At 51.2% G+C, this 15,282-nt stretch overlaps 1 protein-coding gene across 1 annotated transcript in view; it reads left to right on the forward strand.

The window, feature by feature from the left end:
- The window catches only part of sh3bp2 (SH3-domain binding protein 2), a 177,705-nt gene that overhangs the window by 84,283 nt on the left and 78,140 nt on the right, over positions 1-15,282 (forward strand). The window contains exon 4 of the mRNA XM_072515691.1: positions 12,099-12,216. Within this exon, the coding sequence (XP_072371792.1) occupies positions 12,099-12,216 (118 nt within the window). The remainder of the gene's footprint in view (positions 1-12,098; positions 12,217-15,282) is intronic.

A 15,282-nucleotide genomic window follows, 5' to 3' on the forward strand; every position in this document is an offset into this window, starting at 1 on the left:
TAACGATGGAAGTCTGGAGCCCCCCCCCCCATTGTAGGCGGGATCCAGATTACGACATCTCGCGAGATCTTGTTAGATCTCGTAAAGCATAACGACCAGTGGGAATCCCAGAAGAGACCTCTCGCGGGATGTATCAGCCGTGCCACGTCCCGATTCCAGCAGGACCTGGCCAGTAAATTGTGCTCTCCCTTTTCATGGCCATGATTAAGTGGTCAGTCAATAGGACACGGTCTAAGGAGGAGTGTGAAGGAATGAGAGATTAATCTCCAGGACATTGCGTGAGTAAAAAGCTGTTTGACACGGTCAGGAATTATAAATCACCTAATTAACAGGTTCACATTCCAATAGACTGTGGGAAGGTGAGAGACTGTCGAGGATGGACATAATGAATGATCAATGGCGGGCAGCACGGCGGCGCAGTGGTTAGCACTGCTGCCTCACAGCGCCGAGGTCCCAGGTTCGATCCCGGCTCTGGATCACTGTCCGTGTGGAGTTTGCACATTCTCCCCGGGTTTCGACCCCACAACCCAAAGATGTGCAGGGTAGGTGGATTGACCACGCTAAATTGCCCCTTAATTAGAAAAATTAATTGGGTACTCTAAATTTTTTTTTAAATTAAAAAAAAAATGGATGATCAATGGCAGAGGGGGGGATGGTGTGGTTGGGTGCAGAAGCTGACAAATTGCTTCGTTTCTGCAGGGCAGAAGGGGTTAAAATGACACTTCCTCCACGTATTAAACGGTTTGGCAGCGTTGACCAGATGCGTGTACTGAGTACATATGTGTACTGAGTTCGCGCATGTTGGGCATAGTGTAACTTACGGCACAGTACGCCCTACAGATGGGTGGCTTTGGACAAGTTGGGTAGTGTGACTCGATGTCAAGTCCAGCTTTGGGCCCAAGTGGGATGCCTGGGAGACACCCTGAGATGTGCTGGCTTTGCCGCTTCCAAATTATCAAAATATCACAGACATTCCTGAAAGACTATTGTTAGCGGCTGCTAAATAATGCTGCTCCTGTTGTCGTGCAAAGGAAATGCTTGTCCTATAGATAGCCTGTTCTAGTTAGAAGCAGGATTGTAGCTCCCCCTCTGTACTCAGACACAGTAGGTGCAGATCATATTCATCTCAGCCAGTCACATCATTCATTCAAGCTGCAGGATACTCATTGTAGGGATCAGGATGATTCAGTTTATGAACCTAAGACAATAATTTCTGCTTTCCCTCCTTTCCCGCTCCTTTGCAAATTACTGCTCCCAAAATTGGTTATTTCTGCCAAGATATCGATCCAGGAATGCTTTCTGGTAGTAAGATTTGTTTTTCTCTGTATTGAAAGAGAGTTTGAATTTGTATAACATCTTTCGGGTTGTCACAAAATGTTTTTGAAGTGTGGTCACTATTGTACTTTTGGAAAGGTGACAACCAATTTGCGCACAGGAAGATCCCACAAACAGGGATGAAATAAATGGCCAGATCCTCTATTTTAGGTGATTGTTGAGGTTGACGGATAAATATTGGACTGTACATCAGGAGAAGCCTCCCTTGGTCTTGTGGCCAGAGGTTCTTATGTGTTCACCTGAGAGCGGCAGATTGTGCCCCAGAAGCCTGTCCACGATTATCGCCCACCGAGGTGTGTGTCTCTGCGCAGGGGGCTGGAAGGGCGGGGCGGAGGGGCAGATGGCTCGGCCCATCAGATGGTGATCCTGTGAGACAATGGACATGTGGTCCATGAGAGGGAAGGATCATTTTGACTGACATGAACAACTCACTTGAGACAGGTCGCCTGGGTAAAGGGGCAGCGGATCCTCACCACTGTGGCGCAAGCCAACCTCGCTGCTCTATCCTCGGCCAACTCCGCAATCTCCAGGGTCCATCCCTCATTGAGGGTAAGGACTCTGATGTCCAGAACCCCGCCGCTCGTCTGGATCCTTTCCCGCCCATTATGGGCTAACCTCTCCTGCAGGGCAAAGAGAGGGCATTGTGAGCTGCACGCTTGATGCATCAGGTGGGGGGGGGTCTATGGCGGGTGGCATGTGTGGGCACCACTCCTGAGCATTGAGGGGTTGTGATGGTGGGTGCCAGGGTACGCTGGTGCATGGGCGAGGTAATATGCTGGTGGGGCGGGGGGGGGGGGGGGGCGGGGGGATGCGAGGTGTCAGCCAGCGATTTGTTGAGGGGAGAGGTAGAGGTCAGGGAATTGGCAAGCGGGACTGATGCCAGGGGTCCGGTGTCAACTTACCCTTGTGGCCTGGTGGAGGTTATTGACTGCACTGGATGGAGGTCCTCCTGGTCACGCTGCCCAACTGAAAGCCGCTGCCACTGTCTTCCAGACGGCATTGGCGGTTCTGTGGCTGGCCCACGAACCCCTTAGGGGAACACGGTATTCTGTCTCGCCTCCCCGGCATCCAGTGGCCTGGTCAGGTCGATATCCCTGAAACTTGGCGCAGGTCTATATGGTGGTATGGATGTGTGCTGTCTGGAGTGTGTTCGGAGGGAGTGTTTATGAGCTGCTCGCCTTTTGAAGCGGGGAGCTGCCGGGCGGGGTCTAGGCAAATCAGCTGGCAGGACAACCAATTCCACCGGGAAGCTCGAAGAGGATCGTTTCCGGTACTAAGGCCACGGTCTCACCGGCTCGGCCGTCGGGAAGCACCCGGCAAGTTGCACCCGACACGGCACTTCGAACCTTTCCTGTTAAATCGTGCCCCAAGTACTTGTGTCTCATGTCCAATGATTTCCATTAATTTGTCCAGGTGGAATTTGCGTTGAAGTCCTGGTTGAAGGATTTTTCTAGATTAGCCACCTTAGAACATAGAACGATACAGCGCAGTACAGGCCCTTCGGCCCACGATGTTGCACCGAAACAAAAGCCATCTAACATACACTATGCCATTATCATCCATATGTTTATCCAATAAACTTTTAAATGCCCTCAATGTTGGCGAGTTCACTACTGTAGCAGGTAGGGCATTCCACGGCCTCACTACTCTTTGCGTAAAGAACCTACCTCTGACCTCTGTCCTATATCTATTACCCCTCAGTTTAAAGCTATGTCCCCTCGTGCCAGCCATTTCCATCCACGGGAGAAGGCTCTCACTGTCCACCCTATCTAACCCCCTGATCATTTTGTATGCCTCTATTAAGTCTCCTCTTAACCTTCTTCTCTCCAACGAAATCAACCTCAAGTCCATCAGCCTTTCCTCATAAGATTTCCCCTCCATACCAGGCAACATCCTGGTAAATCTCCTCTGCACCCGCTCCAAAGCCTCCACGTCCTTCCTATAATGCGGTGACCAGAACTGTACGCAATATTCCAAATGCGGCCGTACCAGAGTTCTGTACAGCTGCAACATGACCTCCTGACTCCGGAACTCAATCCCTCTACCAATAAAGACCAACAATCCATAGGCCTTCTTCACAACCCTATCAACCTGGGTGGCAACTTTCAGGGATCTATGTACATGGACACCTAGATCCCTCTGCTCATCCACACTTCCAAGAACTTTACCATTAACCAAATATTCCGCATTCCTGTTATTCCTTCCAAAGTGAATCACCTCACACTTCTCTACATTAAACTCCATTTGCCACCTCTCAGCCCAGCTCTGCAGCTTATCTATATCCCTCTGTAACCTGCTACATCCTTCCACACTATCGACAACACCACCGACTTTAGTATCGTCTGCAAATTTACTCACCCACCCTTCTGCGCCTTCCTCTAGGTCATTGATAAAAATGACAAACAGCAACGGCCCCAGAACAGATCCTTGTGGTACTCCACTTGTGACAGAACTCCATTCTGAACATTTCCCATCAACCACCACCCTCTGTCTTCTTTCAGCTAGCCAATTTCTGATCCACATCTCTATATCACCCTCAATCCCCAGCCTCCGTATTTTCTGCAATAGCCTACCGTGGGGAACCTTATCAAACGCTTTGCTGAAATCCATATACACCACATCAACTGCTCTACCCTCGTCTACCTGTTCAGTCACCTTCTCAAAGACCATCAATCACCTTGATGTGAGTCGGGTGTGTTTGCGTTTGTGTTTGCATGTGTGTGCGTTTGTTTGTGTGTTCATCACCAAACAGGGGCACAGTATTCTGCCACTGCGTATGTGAGTTCTGAAGTTCGATGGATGGTGGTAGCAGCACCTCCTGTTCAGCCAGCTAGTTTGACAATTAAGTTTGGAGGTTACTGTCCCATCTAAGGTCATTCTGAGGTATGTTGGAGTTGGATGGTGCATTAATTTGGATTTGAAGCCCTTTATTGACTTTTGCATTGTAAAGATGGAGTAGATTGGATCCTGTTTATGCAGGGCTTGGCTGAGTCACCATGTGTTGCAGTATTTTCAAGTTTTGGCAAGTTGTCGTTTAGGTCCAAGGTGTCGAAGTCAGGGGCTTGAGCTGTGAGGCAGATGTCAGGATATATGAATTTTTGGAAGACCATTTGTGGGCAAGTTGAACAGGGTTGAAGTCAGTTGTGAGCCTTGGAGGAGTCGGCACGGGCTTGGAGGGCCGAAGGGCCTGTTCCTGTGCTGTACATTTCTTTGTTCTCTTTGTTCTTTGAGTCCATTGGTTTGTCTTTTCCATGTACTTTTTGCCTGTCCAAGGTGAACTCTGAACCTTCGAGTAGAGGACGGTGTTGGCTGTGCGGCAAGTAATCAAAGAGCAGGCTGTGTGCCGGGTGGGGAGTTCCATTATGAGAACTGATCCAGCACAGGTCAGGAGAGTAATCCCTGTGCCACCTGGCTGAATGGAATCTTCCTCACTGTTTGGGGTTGTGTATAAGTGTCAGATTATTTCTGGATGCCCACTCTGAAAACGCTTCAGCATCACTGTCCAGTCCTGGGTATCCTCTCTCTGAAAGCCCGCCACATAGATGTGCGAGATTGGACAAGACTTGCTGTTCCCAGCTGGTGCTTGGGGGCCTGTAGACATTGGCTATGTGGGATCCACGAACCGCTAAGTGCAGAGGATACTGGAAGTCTGCAGAGGGATTTGGATAGGCTAAGTAAATGGGCTAGGGTCTGGCAGATGGAATACAATGTTGACAAATGTGAGGTTATCCATTTTGGTAAGAATAACGGCAAAAGGGATTATTATTTAAATGATAAAAAATTAAAACATGCTGCTGTGCAGAGAGATCTGGGTGTGCAAGTGCATGAGTCGCAGAAAGTTGGTTTACAGGTGCAACAGGTGATTAAGAAGGCAAATGGAATTTTGTCCTTCATTGCTAGAGGGATGGAGTTTAAGACTAGGGAGGTTATGCTGCAATTGTATAAGGTGTTAGTGAGGCCACACCTGGAGTATTGTGTTCAGTTTTGGTCTCCTTACTTGAGAAAGGACGTACTGGCGCTGGAGGGTGTGCAGAGGAGATTCACTAGGTTAATCCCAGAGCTGAAGGGGTTGGATTACGAGGGGAGGTTGAGTAGACTGGGACTGTACTCGTTGGAATTTAGAAGGATGAGCGGGGATCTTATAGAAACATATAAGATTATGAAGGGAATAGATAGGATAGATGCGGGCAGGTTGTTTCCACTGGCGGGTGAAAGCAGAACTAGGGGGCATAGCCTCAAAATAAGGGGAAGTAGATTTAGGACTGAGTTTAGGAGGAACTTCTTCACCCAAAGGGTTGTGAATCTATGGAATTCCTTGCCCAGTGAAGCAGTAGAGGCTCCTTCATTAAATGTTTTTAAGATAAAGATAGATAGTTTTTTGAAGAATAAAGGGATTACGGGTTATGGTGTTCGGGCCGGAAAGTGGAGCTGAGTCCACAAAAGATCAGCCATGATCTCATTGAATGGCGGAGCAGGCTCGAGGGGCCAGATGGCCTACTCCTGCTCCTAGTTCTTATGTTCTTATGTCAGTGGAAGTGGTCGTTGCCAGATGATTTGCTTGAGCAATGTTGCTGCAGACATAGGTGGCACAGCCATGTTTGGCATGAGGGTGGTCACACAGGAGATCGTGGTCTTTGATGGAATAGCGACCTGCTTCTATTCCAATATGGGTTTCTTGTAGGCAAATGATATCAGTGGAGTTTTGAGCAGCAAAGACTTGGCTGCTGACTGGCCTTCAGCTTGGAGTTGAAGATTTGGAGACCGGGCCCTACTGCAGTGTAATCTTGGGGCAGTTTTTGATTGCCCCATTCGGCTTGGGACTTTGACTAAGATTCCTTGTGTGGATTCTTTTCATGAAGTGCTTTGGGACATCCGAGGTCAGACAAGGTGCTATATTAATGCAAGTTCATGATAATATTACCCTTGTGTTAATTAGAACAGGGTCCAGGGGTTTAATGTCCTTCTCTGGTCCCCACATAATTGCAATTTTTGTCCCCCTCCACATATAGTTTTCCAGGTCAGTGATAAGAGCTTGACAGCTTTAATGAATTGAGCACTCCTCCTAAAGCTGCAAACCACAAGCGTTATATATGTCCTTTGCAGGGTTGGTATGTATAAGCTCCAGAAATATATATCCGGTCTGTCGTCACCATGTTTAGATTTTGCTTCTGAATCTTTTACCGGAATGCCCTGAAATTCAAAATTAACTTTATACTGTGGTCTGGCTAACGGTGTTATGCAATGCTGTGTTCTTATTAGACACAGTTGTAGATGGTTGTAGGAATCTGAATGTTGAAAGTAGGTGTCCGGCTTGAATTCTGTTGAAAAGTTTCTATTTTTACCATACAGAATTACTGAACTTTAAGACACAGCATCAGGCCGTTTGGTCCATCAGGCCCATGCCAGCATTTCTGCTCCACCTTAATTCAAATCGCACCTACATGTTCTCTGTTCCTTGCTCCTTCATGTGCCAAAACAGGTCTCCCTTAAATTATCAATGCTATTTGCCCTAACTTTTCCTTGTGAGAGAGTTCTCACCACTCTCTGGGTAGAGGAGTTTCCGCTGAATTCCCTACTGGATGTATTAGTGACTATTTATGGCTGATAGACCTGGGGCTGGATTCTCTGCTTTTGGGACTATGTCCCCATGCCGTCGTAGAAACTGTGGAGTTTCACAAACTGGCGTGAAAGGACCATATATTCCTAACCCTGCAGGGGCTAGCAGGGACGCGGCTTAGATCTAGCAGCTTTTGCTGCAGATATGGCGCCCCGCACTTCCGGGTCGGAGGCCGTGCATGAGCATTCAGCAGCGGCCTCCAGTGGCTGCGCCGTGCTCCATGACGGACTCAGACCGTGGAGCTGGACATTAAAAATAGGCCCCTCCCCCCCGATCGGCCACGCGCCCGACCCCGACCGCCAGCCCAAACATTGCTCGGCCGCTTATAAAGCGCCCTCCGATCGGCCCGCCCCCGACCAGGACGGCCACGGACTGAATCCGCAGCCGCCACGCTAGTTTCCCGACTGGCAGGACCATGGGTGGTCCACGCCGTCGGGATTTGGGCCGGTTGGGGCGGAGGATGGCGGGTCGGGCCTGCAGCACTGGCCGCAGGTCGGTGCTATGTGGCGCGGCTGAGCCTCGGAGTACGCCGCTTTTCGGGGCCCGCAGAATCGGGGGCCCGATTCCGTGTGGGGAAATGGATTCTCCGCCCTGGAATCATCTAACCATTATGGCCTTCCATTCCTTTCTCCCTCATGTGTTTGTCCAGCTTTCCATTTAATGCATGTGTTAGTCATCTCAACTACACCATGAGTTCCACATTCTTACCACTCTCTGGGTAAAGAGCTGTGTTGGTGCAAAGCTATTCACGGCTCTGCTTGGGTCTGTAATTTGGAGACGAAACAGCGTTTCACAAATAGGTCATGAAGTGAAAACTGGCATTTGGTGTGCAGCTGAAGCTGCAGGACGCTGCTCTGCGGAGAATGGTTTAATGTGTGTGTGGTTACAAACTGGAGACTATTCAGGTGCAGGTATTGTGTCCACTTGAGCAGAGACAGGATGTGAGTATTAGTATACACAATCCCTGCAAAGCTCGACACAGCGTTTGCAACATTTCAGCCTCTGCATTCAGGACTGCCATGGCTTGGCAGATCAGATCGGACCCTGCAATGTGTGTGGTTTCTCCTTTCTGCCACTGTTAAATGTTGATCAGACACAGTTGTGCAACATGGTGTGCAGGCTGCATGTTACTAATGTTCTGACCCCACAGTTTTAATTCAGCCCAAGTGTCTAACATTTCCAGACCATATTCTACCAGGGGAGAATTTTTTGATATTTCATTCTTGGAATATGGAAGATTCCCATTATTCTTGAGAAGGTGACCCTCGAGTCACTTCAATAAAAACTGAATTGCTAGATCGTTTCAGAGGGCAGGCCCATTTTTATAAATTCATTTTACAGGATGTGGGCACCGTTGGCTAGGTCGGCATTTATTACCCACCGCTAGATGCCCTTGAGAGATGGTAGTGAGCTGCTTCTTGCACAGTTGTGGATGATCCATCTCAGTCTCCTCCGGAGGTCCCCAGCATCACAGATGTCAGTCTTCAGCCAATAACATTCACTCCACGTGACATCAAGAAATGGCTGGAGGCTCTTGTGAAATGACCAGGTTGAGTTTCTCTGGTTTTAGGCCTGCGTCCATCCTGATGTAGTTTAGCTTATTAAATTGTGGTACCCTCAATAACGACGCTTCGAGTGTGAACGGTAAAGAAGGCTTTGATAAGCTAAGAACTAGTCTGGCGCCGAGACGTGTGCTCACAGTGGTGCCGCCCACAAGGCGGCCCCTCATATACGACTCCCAGATGGGCGGAGCCAGAGGCAGAGTCCCCCAGGGTTCCAAGCCCGGTCTTAAAGGGGACATCACCTTACACGATGACAAGGGTACAGTATTACAGTAACCGTTCATCACAGCTCTGGATACTGCAAAGGCTTTGGGCCCTGACGATATTCCGGCAAGAGTACTGAAGACTTGTGATCCAGAACTAGCCAAGCTGTTCCAGTGCAGCTACAACACTGGCATCTACCCGGCAATATGGAAAATTGCCCAGGTGTGTCCTGTATACAAGAAACAGGGCAAATCCAACCCAGTCAATTACCACCCTATCAGTCAACACTCCATCATCAGCAAAGTGATGGAAAGTGTCATCAATAGTGCTATCAAGCGGCACTTACTCGGCAATAACCTGCTCACGGGCGCTCAGTTTGGTTCCGCCAGCGTCACTCAGCTCCTGACCTCATTACAACCTTGGTTCAAACATGGACAAAAGAGCTGAATGCCAGAGGTGAGGTGAGAGTGACTGCCCTTGACATCAAGGCAGCATTTGACCGAGTGTGGCATCAAGGAGCCCGAGCTAAACTGGAGTCAATGGGAATCAGGGGGGAAACTCTCCACTGGTTGGACTCATACCTAGCACCCAGGAAGATGGTTGTGGCTACCAGGGCAGGTCAAAGGCTAGGAATCCTCCGGCAAGTAACTTACTTCCTGACCACCCCAAAGCTTGTCCACCATCTACAAGGCACAAATCAGGAGTGTAATGGAATACTCTCCACTTGCCTGGATGAGTGCAGCTCCAACAACACTCAAGAAGCTCAACACTATCCAGAACAAAGCAGCCGCTTGATTGCTTCCCCCTTCCACAAACATTCAAACCCTCCACAACCGACGGACAGTAGCAGCCGTGTGCACCATCTACAAGATGCACTGCAGGAACTCACCAGGATTCCTTAGGCAGCACCTTCCAAACCCATGACCACTACCATCTAGAAGGACAAGAGCAGCCAATACCTGGGAACCCCACCACCTGGAGGTTCCCCTCCCAGTCACTCACTGCCCTGACTTGGAAATATATCGCCGTTCTTTCACTGTCACTGGGACAAAATCCTGGCGTTCCTTCCCTAACAGCACAGTGGGTGTACCTACACCTGAAGGACTGCAGTGGTTCAAGAAAGCAACTCACCACCGCCTTCTGATGGGAAACTAGGGATGGGCAATAAATGCTAACCAACGACGCCCACATCCCGTAAACGAATGAATAAAAAAATTAAAATGCCTGAGGTGTAGGGGCATCCACTGTGCTGTTAGGGAGGGAGTTCCAGGATTTTGCCCCAGCGTTAGTGAATGAACGGTGACATATTTCCAAGTCAGGGTGGTGAGTGACTTGGAGGGGAACCTCCAGGTGGTGGGGTTCCCAGGTATCTGCTGCTCTTGTCCTTCTAGATGGTAGTGGTCGTGGATTTGGAAGGTGCTGCCTAAGGAGCCTTGATAGGTTCCTGCAGTGCATAATATAATAGAATTATTTATCAAGGTGCATAGTGAGGTAGTTGATTCTGACACCATTTCACTACTAATAGTGATCTCCTTCAGCTCCTCCCTCTCACTAAACCCTGCATTCCCCAACATTTATGGTATCTTATTTGTGTCCTCTTTTGTGAAGACAGAACCAAAGTGTGTATTTAGTTGCTCAGCCTCTTCTTTGTCCCCTATAATACATTCCCCTGTTTCTGAATGCAAGGGACCGACATTTGTCTTCACCAATCATTTTCTCTTCATGCACCTATAGACACCTCTACAGTCAGTTTTTACGTTCCCTGCAAGTTTACTCCTGTTCCCCTTCTTAATCAATTCCATGTTCTTTCTTTGCTGGATTCTAAACAGCTCCCAATCCTCAGACCTGTTATTTTTCTTGGCCAATTTGTACGCTACTTCCTTGGATCAAATACTCTTGTAAGCATGGATTGGGCACCTTTCCTGTTTTACTTTTGTGCCAGATAGGAATAAACAATTGTTGCAGTTGCACGTGCTTCTTGAATGTTTGCCATTGCCGATCCACATTCCCCAATCAAAGCCAACTCACGCCTCATATCATCGTAGTTCCCTTTATTAAGATAAAGGAAGCCGAGTCTCAGAATCAACTATGTCACTCTCCATCTTGATGAAAAATTCTATCATATTGTGGTCGCTCATCCCCACAGGGTCTCGCACAACTAGATTGCCAATGATTCCTTTCTCATTACACAGCACCCTCTCTAGGATGGCCTGCTGCCCAGCTGAACTTCCCTCCTGTCGCATGTACCTTCTTACTGCCGCCATTTGCTCTTTCTGGCTCCTGCATTGCCTTCAGCGACTTCTGGGAGCTCCCTTTAAACGTTGCACAGGTCTGCCATTGGACCCTGTGCCCCCCTATATGCCTGACCTCACCGACCCAATGCAGACATGATTCATGCTGGCTGCCACTTAAGTTGCCAGCCAGTGTAATATCACGGTCTTTTATTGATCTCAGAAGGGATCGCAAAACATGGTTCTTCCAGTCTTGCCTTCCTGCGTGAACGTTGCAGGTAAAATTCAGGCCCTGGTGTCCAGTCCAATGTTTATTCTTCAACTAACATCACTGGAAGCAAATAAGCTGGCCAGGATCATATTGCTGTTTGTTAGAGCTTTCTCAGCGGAGACAGAGACGTAGTGATGATTTCACTGGACAAGTAATTCCGGGACTTGGGCTAATTGCTCTGGGGACGTGGGTGCATGTCCCATCGCGGCAGTAGGTGGAATAGAAATTCAGTTCATAAATCGAATATAAGGCTAGCCTCCTGGATTGTCATCAAATGTGCACTAATGTCCTTTTAGGGAAGGAAATCTGCCATCCTTACCCGGCCTGGCCTACATGTGACTCCAGACCCACAGCAATGTGGTTGATTCTTAACTTCCTTATGCAATGGCCTAGAAATCAACATAGTTCAAGGGATTAGGGATGGGAAACAAATGTTGCCAGCGACATCAACATCCCATGTAAGAATAAAGGAAAAAATGACTTCAAGACTAGGGGCTGTTTAGCACAGGGCTAAATCGCTGGCTTTTAAAGCAGACCAGGGCAGGCCAGTAGCACGGTTCAATTCCCGTAACAGCCTCCCTGAACAGGCGCCGGAGTGTGGCAACTAGGGGCTTTTCACAGTAACTTCATTGAAGCCTACTTGTGACAAGCGATTTTCATTTCATTTCATTTCAAGAGTACTTTATTGGCTGTCAGTACTTTGATACATCTTGAGACATTTTGTAACTGCTAGTTTTTTTATCTACAGTGAACTGGATTAAAAGTATGATATTATTTCACAGAACCTATCTTGTATTTGATCCACTCAGAAGTCTGGAGCAAGTTACAACAACCTGAGTAACTTTATCGTGATGTTTATTTCTCTACTTCTTTCTCAGGGTTATGAGGTCAACTGAGGAAACGACTTCAAACAACGTGTTTCCATTTAAAATCATTCACGTTAATAAGAAACACAGAACCTGGTACTTCTCAGCAGCATGTGAGGAGGAGAGGAAGGTGAGAGCATTTGTGTTATTACTGTTTGTGGCGTTGAGACAGTCAATGGTGGCTCAGTGCCAGGATCAATGACTGCAGCAGGTAGAAGAGGCAATGTCTCAGTGATAGTATCATTCGGAGGTTACAAGCTATATATACTCTCTTGACTTTGTTTAACTGCCTGTTGTGTGAGTTCCATTTAAAAGTCTCCAAACATGCCAGACAAACTTTTGCTCTAACGAATAGGACAAATAGGGCAGCACGGTGACGGCAGTGGTTAGCATTGCTGCTTTATGGACCCAGGTTCGATCTTGGCTCTGGGTTACTGTCCGTGCGGAGTTTGCACATTCTCCCCGTGTTTGCATGGGTTTCGGCCCCACAACCCAAAAGATGTGCAGGGTAGGTGGATTGGCCGCGCTAAATTGCCCCTTAATTGGACAAAATGAATTGGGTACTCTAAATGTAAACAAAAAGAATAGGACAAATTGTCCAATTTTTATTAGTTAAGTGTAACTTCAGTTCCTGCTCACTGTTCATCATTGGTTGGAAACATTGAAAGCACAATTCCCAGTCTCTACATCAACATGTGAGCCACTACATGTGGCTAATTGGGAATCTAGATGTCAATACTGTGCTTTCATTTTGATTAGCAAATGAAACATTAATAGTTATCAATGACAGGCATGCAGGACACGATTTAACCAAAAGGTTTCTGAGTGTGGTAGCGAGTGCGAATTGCCATGAGCTTCCCGACGCTCGGTCCAGTGAGGCCGTCACCACAATGAAACGTTAATTGGTCCACTTAACAAGGCCCCATGGGATTCACGCCGTAAATCATTGTTCGCCGGCTTATTCGCCCAGGACCGTGCTCGCCAGCCGCCCGCTAACAAATGACAGCAGCACTTCAACCGTCCCTGCACAGTCAACCCCACTCCCCTCACAACATGCTGCCACGGAGACCAGTCCCAGGCTTTGGCGATGCCAACCTGGGACGACTGTTGGGCGCTGTTCCCCAGGGTTCCTGGAGGGTCAGCCACAGGACAGCTGCCGCTGCCTGGGAGGAAGTGGCGGCCGCCGTCGGGAGAGGGCCCAGGCGGGCAGCGGGGTGCCGGACATCAGAGACCTCACCCCGTATGAGGAATGAGCACTGGAGGTCACGGGGGTGGCCGAGGACATTGGGGAGCGGCCAGGGCTGGCAGAGCCGGACATTGGGGAGCGGCCAGGGCTGGCAGAGCCGGACATTGGGGAGCGGCCAGGGCTGGCAGAGCCGGACATTGGGGAGCGGCCAGGGCTGGCAGAGCCGGACATTGGGGAGAGGCCAGGGCTGGCAGAGCCGGACATTGGGGAGCGGCCAGGGCTGGCAGAGCCGGACATTGGGGAGATGCCAGGGCTGGCAGAGCCGGACATTGGAGAGCGGCCAGGCCTGGCAGAGCCGGACATTGGGGAGATGCCAGGGCTGGCAGAGCCGGACATTGGGGAGCGGCCAGGGCTGGCAGAGCCGGACATTGGGGAGCGGCCAGGGCTGGCAGAGCCGGACATTGGGGAGCGGCCAGGCCTGGCAGAGCCGGACATTGGGGAGCGGCTAGGGCTGGCAGAGCCGGACATTGGGGAGATGCCAGGGCTGGCAGAGCCGGACATTGGGGCGATGCCAGGGCTGGCAGAGCCGGACATTGGGGAGTGGCCAGGGCTGGCAGAGCCGGACATTGGGGAGCGGCCAGGGCTGGCAGAGCCGGACATTGGGGACCGGCCAGGGCTGGCAGAGCCGGACATTGGGGAGTGGCCAGGGCTGGCAGAGCCGGACATTGGGGAGCGGCCAGGGCTGGCAGAGCCGGACATTGGGGACCGGCCAGGGCTGGCAGAGCCGGACATTGGGGAGTGGCCAGGGCTGGCAGAGCCGGACATTGGGGAGTGGCCAGGGCTGGCAGAGCCGGACATTGGGGAGCGGCCAGGGCTGGCAGAGCCGGACATTGGGGAGATGCCAGGGCTGGCAGAGCCGGACATTGGAGAGCGGCCAGGCCTGGCAGAGCCGGACATTGGGGAGATGCCAGGGCTGGCAGAGCCGGACATTGGGGAGCGGCCAGGGCTGGCAGAGCCGGACATTGGGGAGATGCCAGGGCTGGCAGAGCCGGACATTGGGGCGATGCCAGGGCTGGCAGAGCCGGACATTGGGGAGTGGCCAGGGCTGGCAGAGCCGGACATTGGGGACCGGCCAGGGCTGGCAGAGCCGGACATTGGAGAGCGGCCAGGGCTGGCAGAGCCGGACATTGGGGAGTGGCCAGGGCTGGCAGAGCCGGACATTGGGGAGTGGCCAGGGCTGGCAGAGCCGGACATTGGGGAGCGGCCAGGCCTGGCAGTGCCAGACATTGGGGAGTGGACAGGGCTGGCAGAGCCGGACATTGGAGAGCGGCCAGGGCTGGCAGAGCCGGACATTGGGGAGTGGCCAGGGCTGGCAGAGCCGGACATTGGGGAGCGGCCAGGGCTGGCAGAGCCGGACATTGGGGACCGGCCAGGGCTGGCAGAGCCGGACATTGGGGAGATGCCAGGGCTGGCAGAGCCGGACATTGGGGAGCGGCCAGGGCTGGCAGAGCCGGACATTGGGGAGCGGCCAGGGCTGGCAGAGCCGGACATTGGGGAGCGGCCAGGGCTGGCAGAGCCGGACATTGGGGAGTGGCCAGGGCTGGCAGAGCCGGACATTGGGGACCGGCCAGGGCTGGCAGAGCCGGACATTGGGGAGTGGCCAGGGCTGGCAGAGCCGGACATTGGGGAGCGGCCAGGCCTGGCAGAGCCGGACATTGGGGAGATGCCAGGGCTGGCAGAGCCGGACATTGGGGAGCGGCCAGGCCTGGCAGAGCCGGACATTGGGGAGTGGCCAGGGCTGGCAGAGCCGGACATTGGGGAGATGCCAGGGCTGGCAGAGCCGGACATTGGGGAGCGGCCAGGCCTGGCAGAGCCGGACATTGGGGACAGGCCAGGGCTGGCAGAGCCGGACATTGGAGAGCGGCCAGGCCTGGCAGAGCCGGACATTGGGGAGTGGCCAGGGCTGGCAGAGCCGGACATTGGGGAGTGGCCAGGGCTGGCAGAGCCGGA

Source organism: Scyliorhinus torazame, chromosome 9 (genome assembly GCF_047496885.1).
Source record: "Scyliorhinus torazame isolate Kashiwa2021f chromosome 9, sScyTor2.1, whole genome shotgun sequence".
In the NCBI taxonomy this organism is placed as follows: Eukaryota; Metazoa; Chordata; class Chondrichthyes; order Carcharhiniformes; family Scyliorhinidae; genus Scyliorhinus; species Scyliorhinus torazame.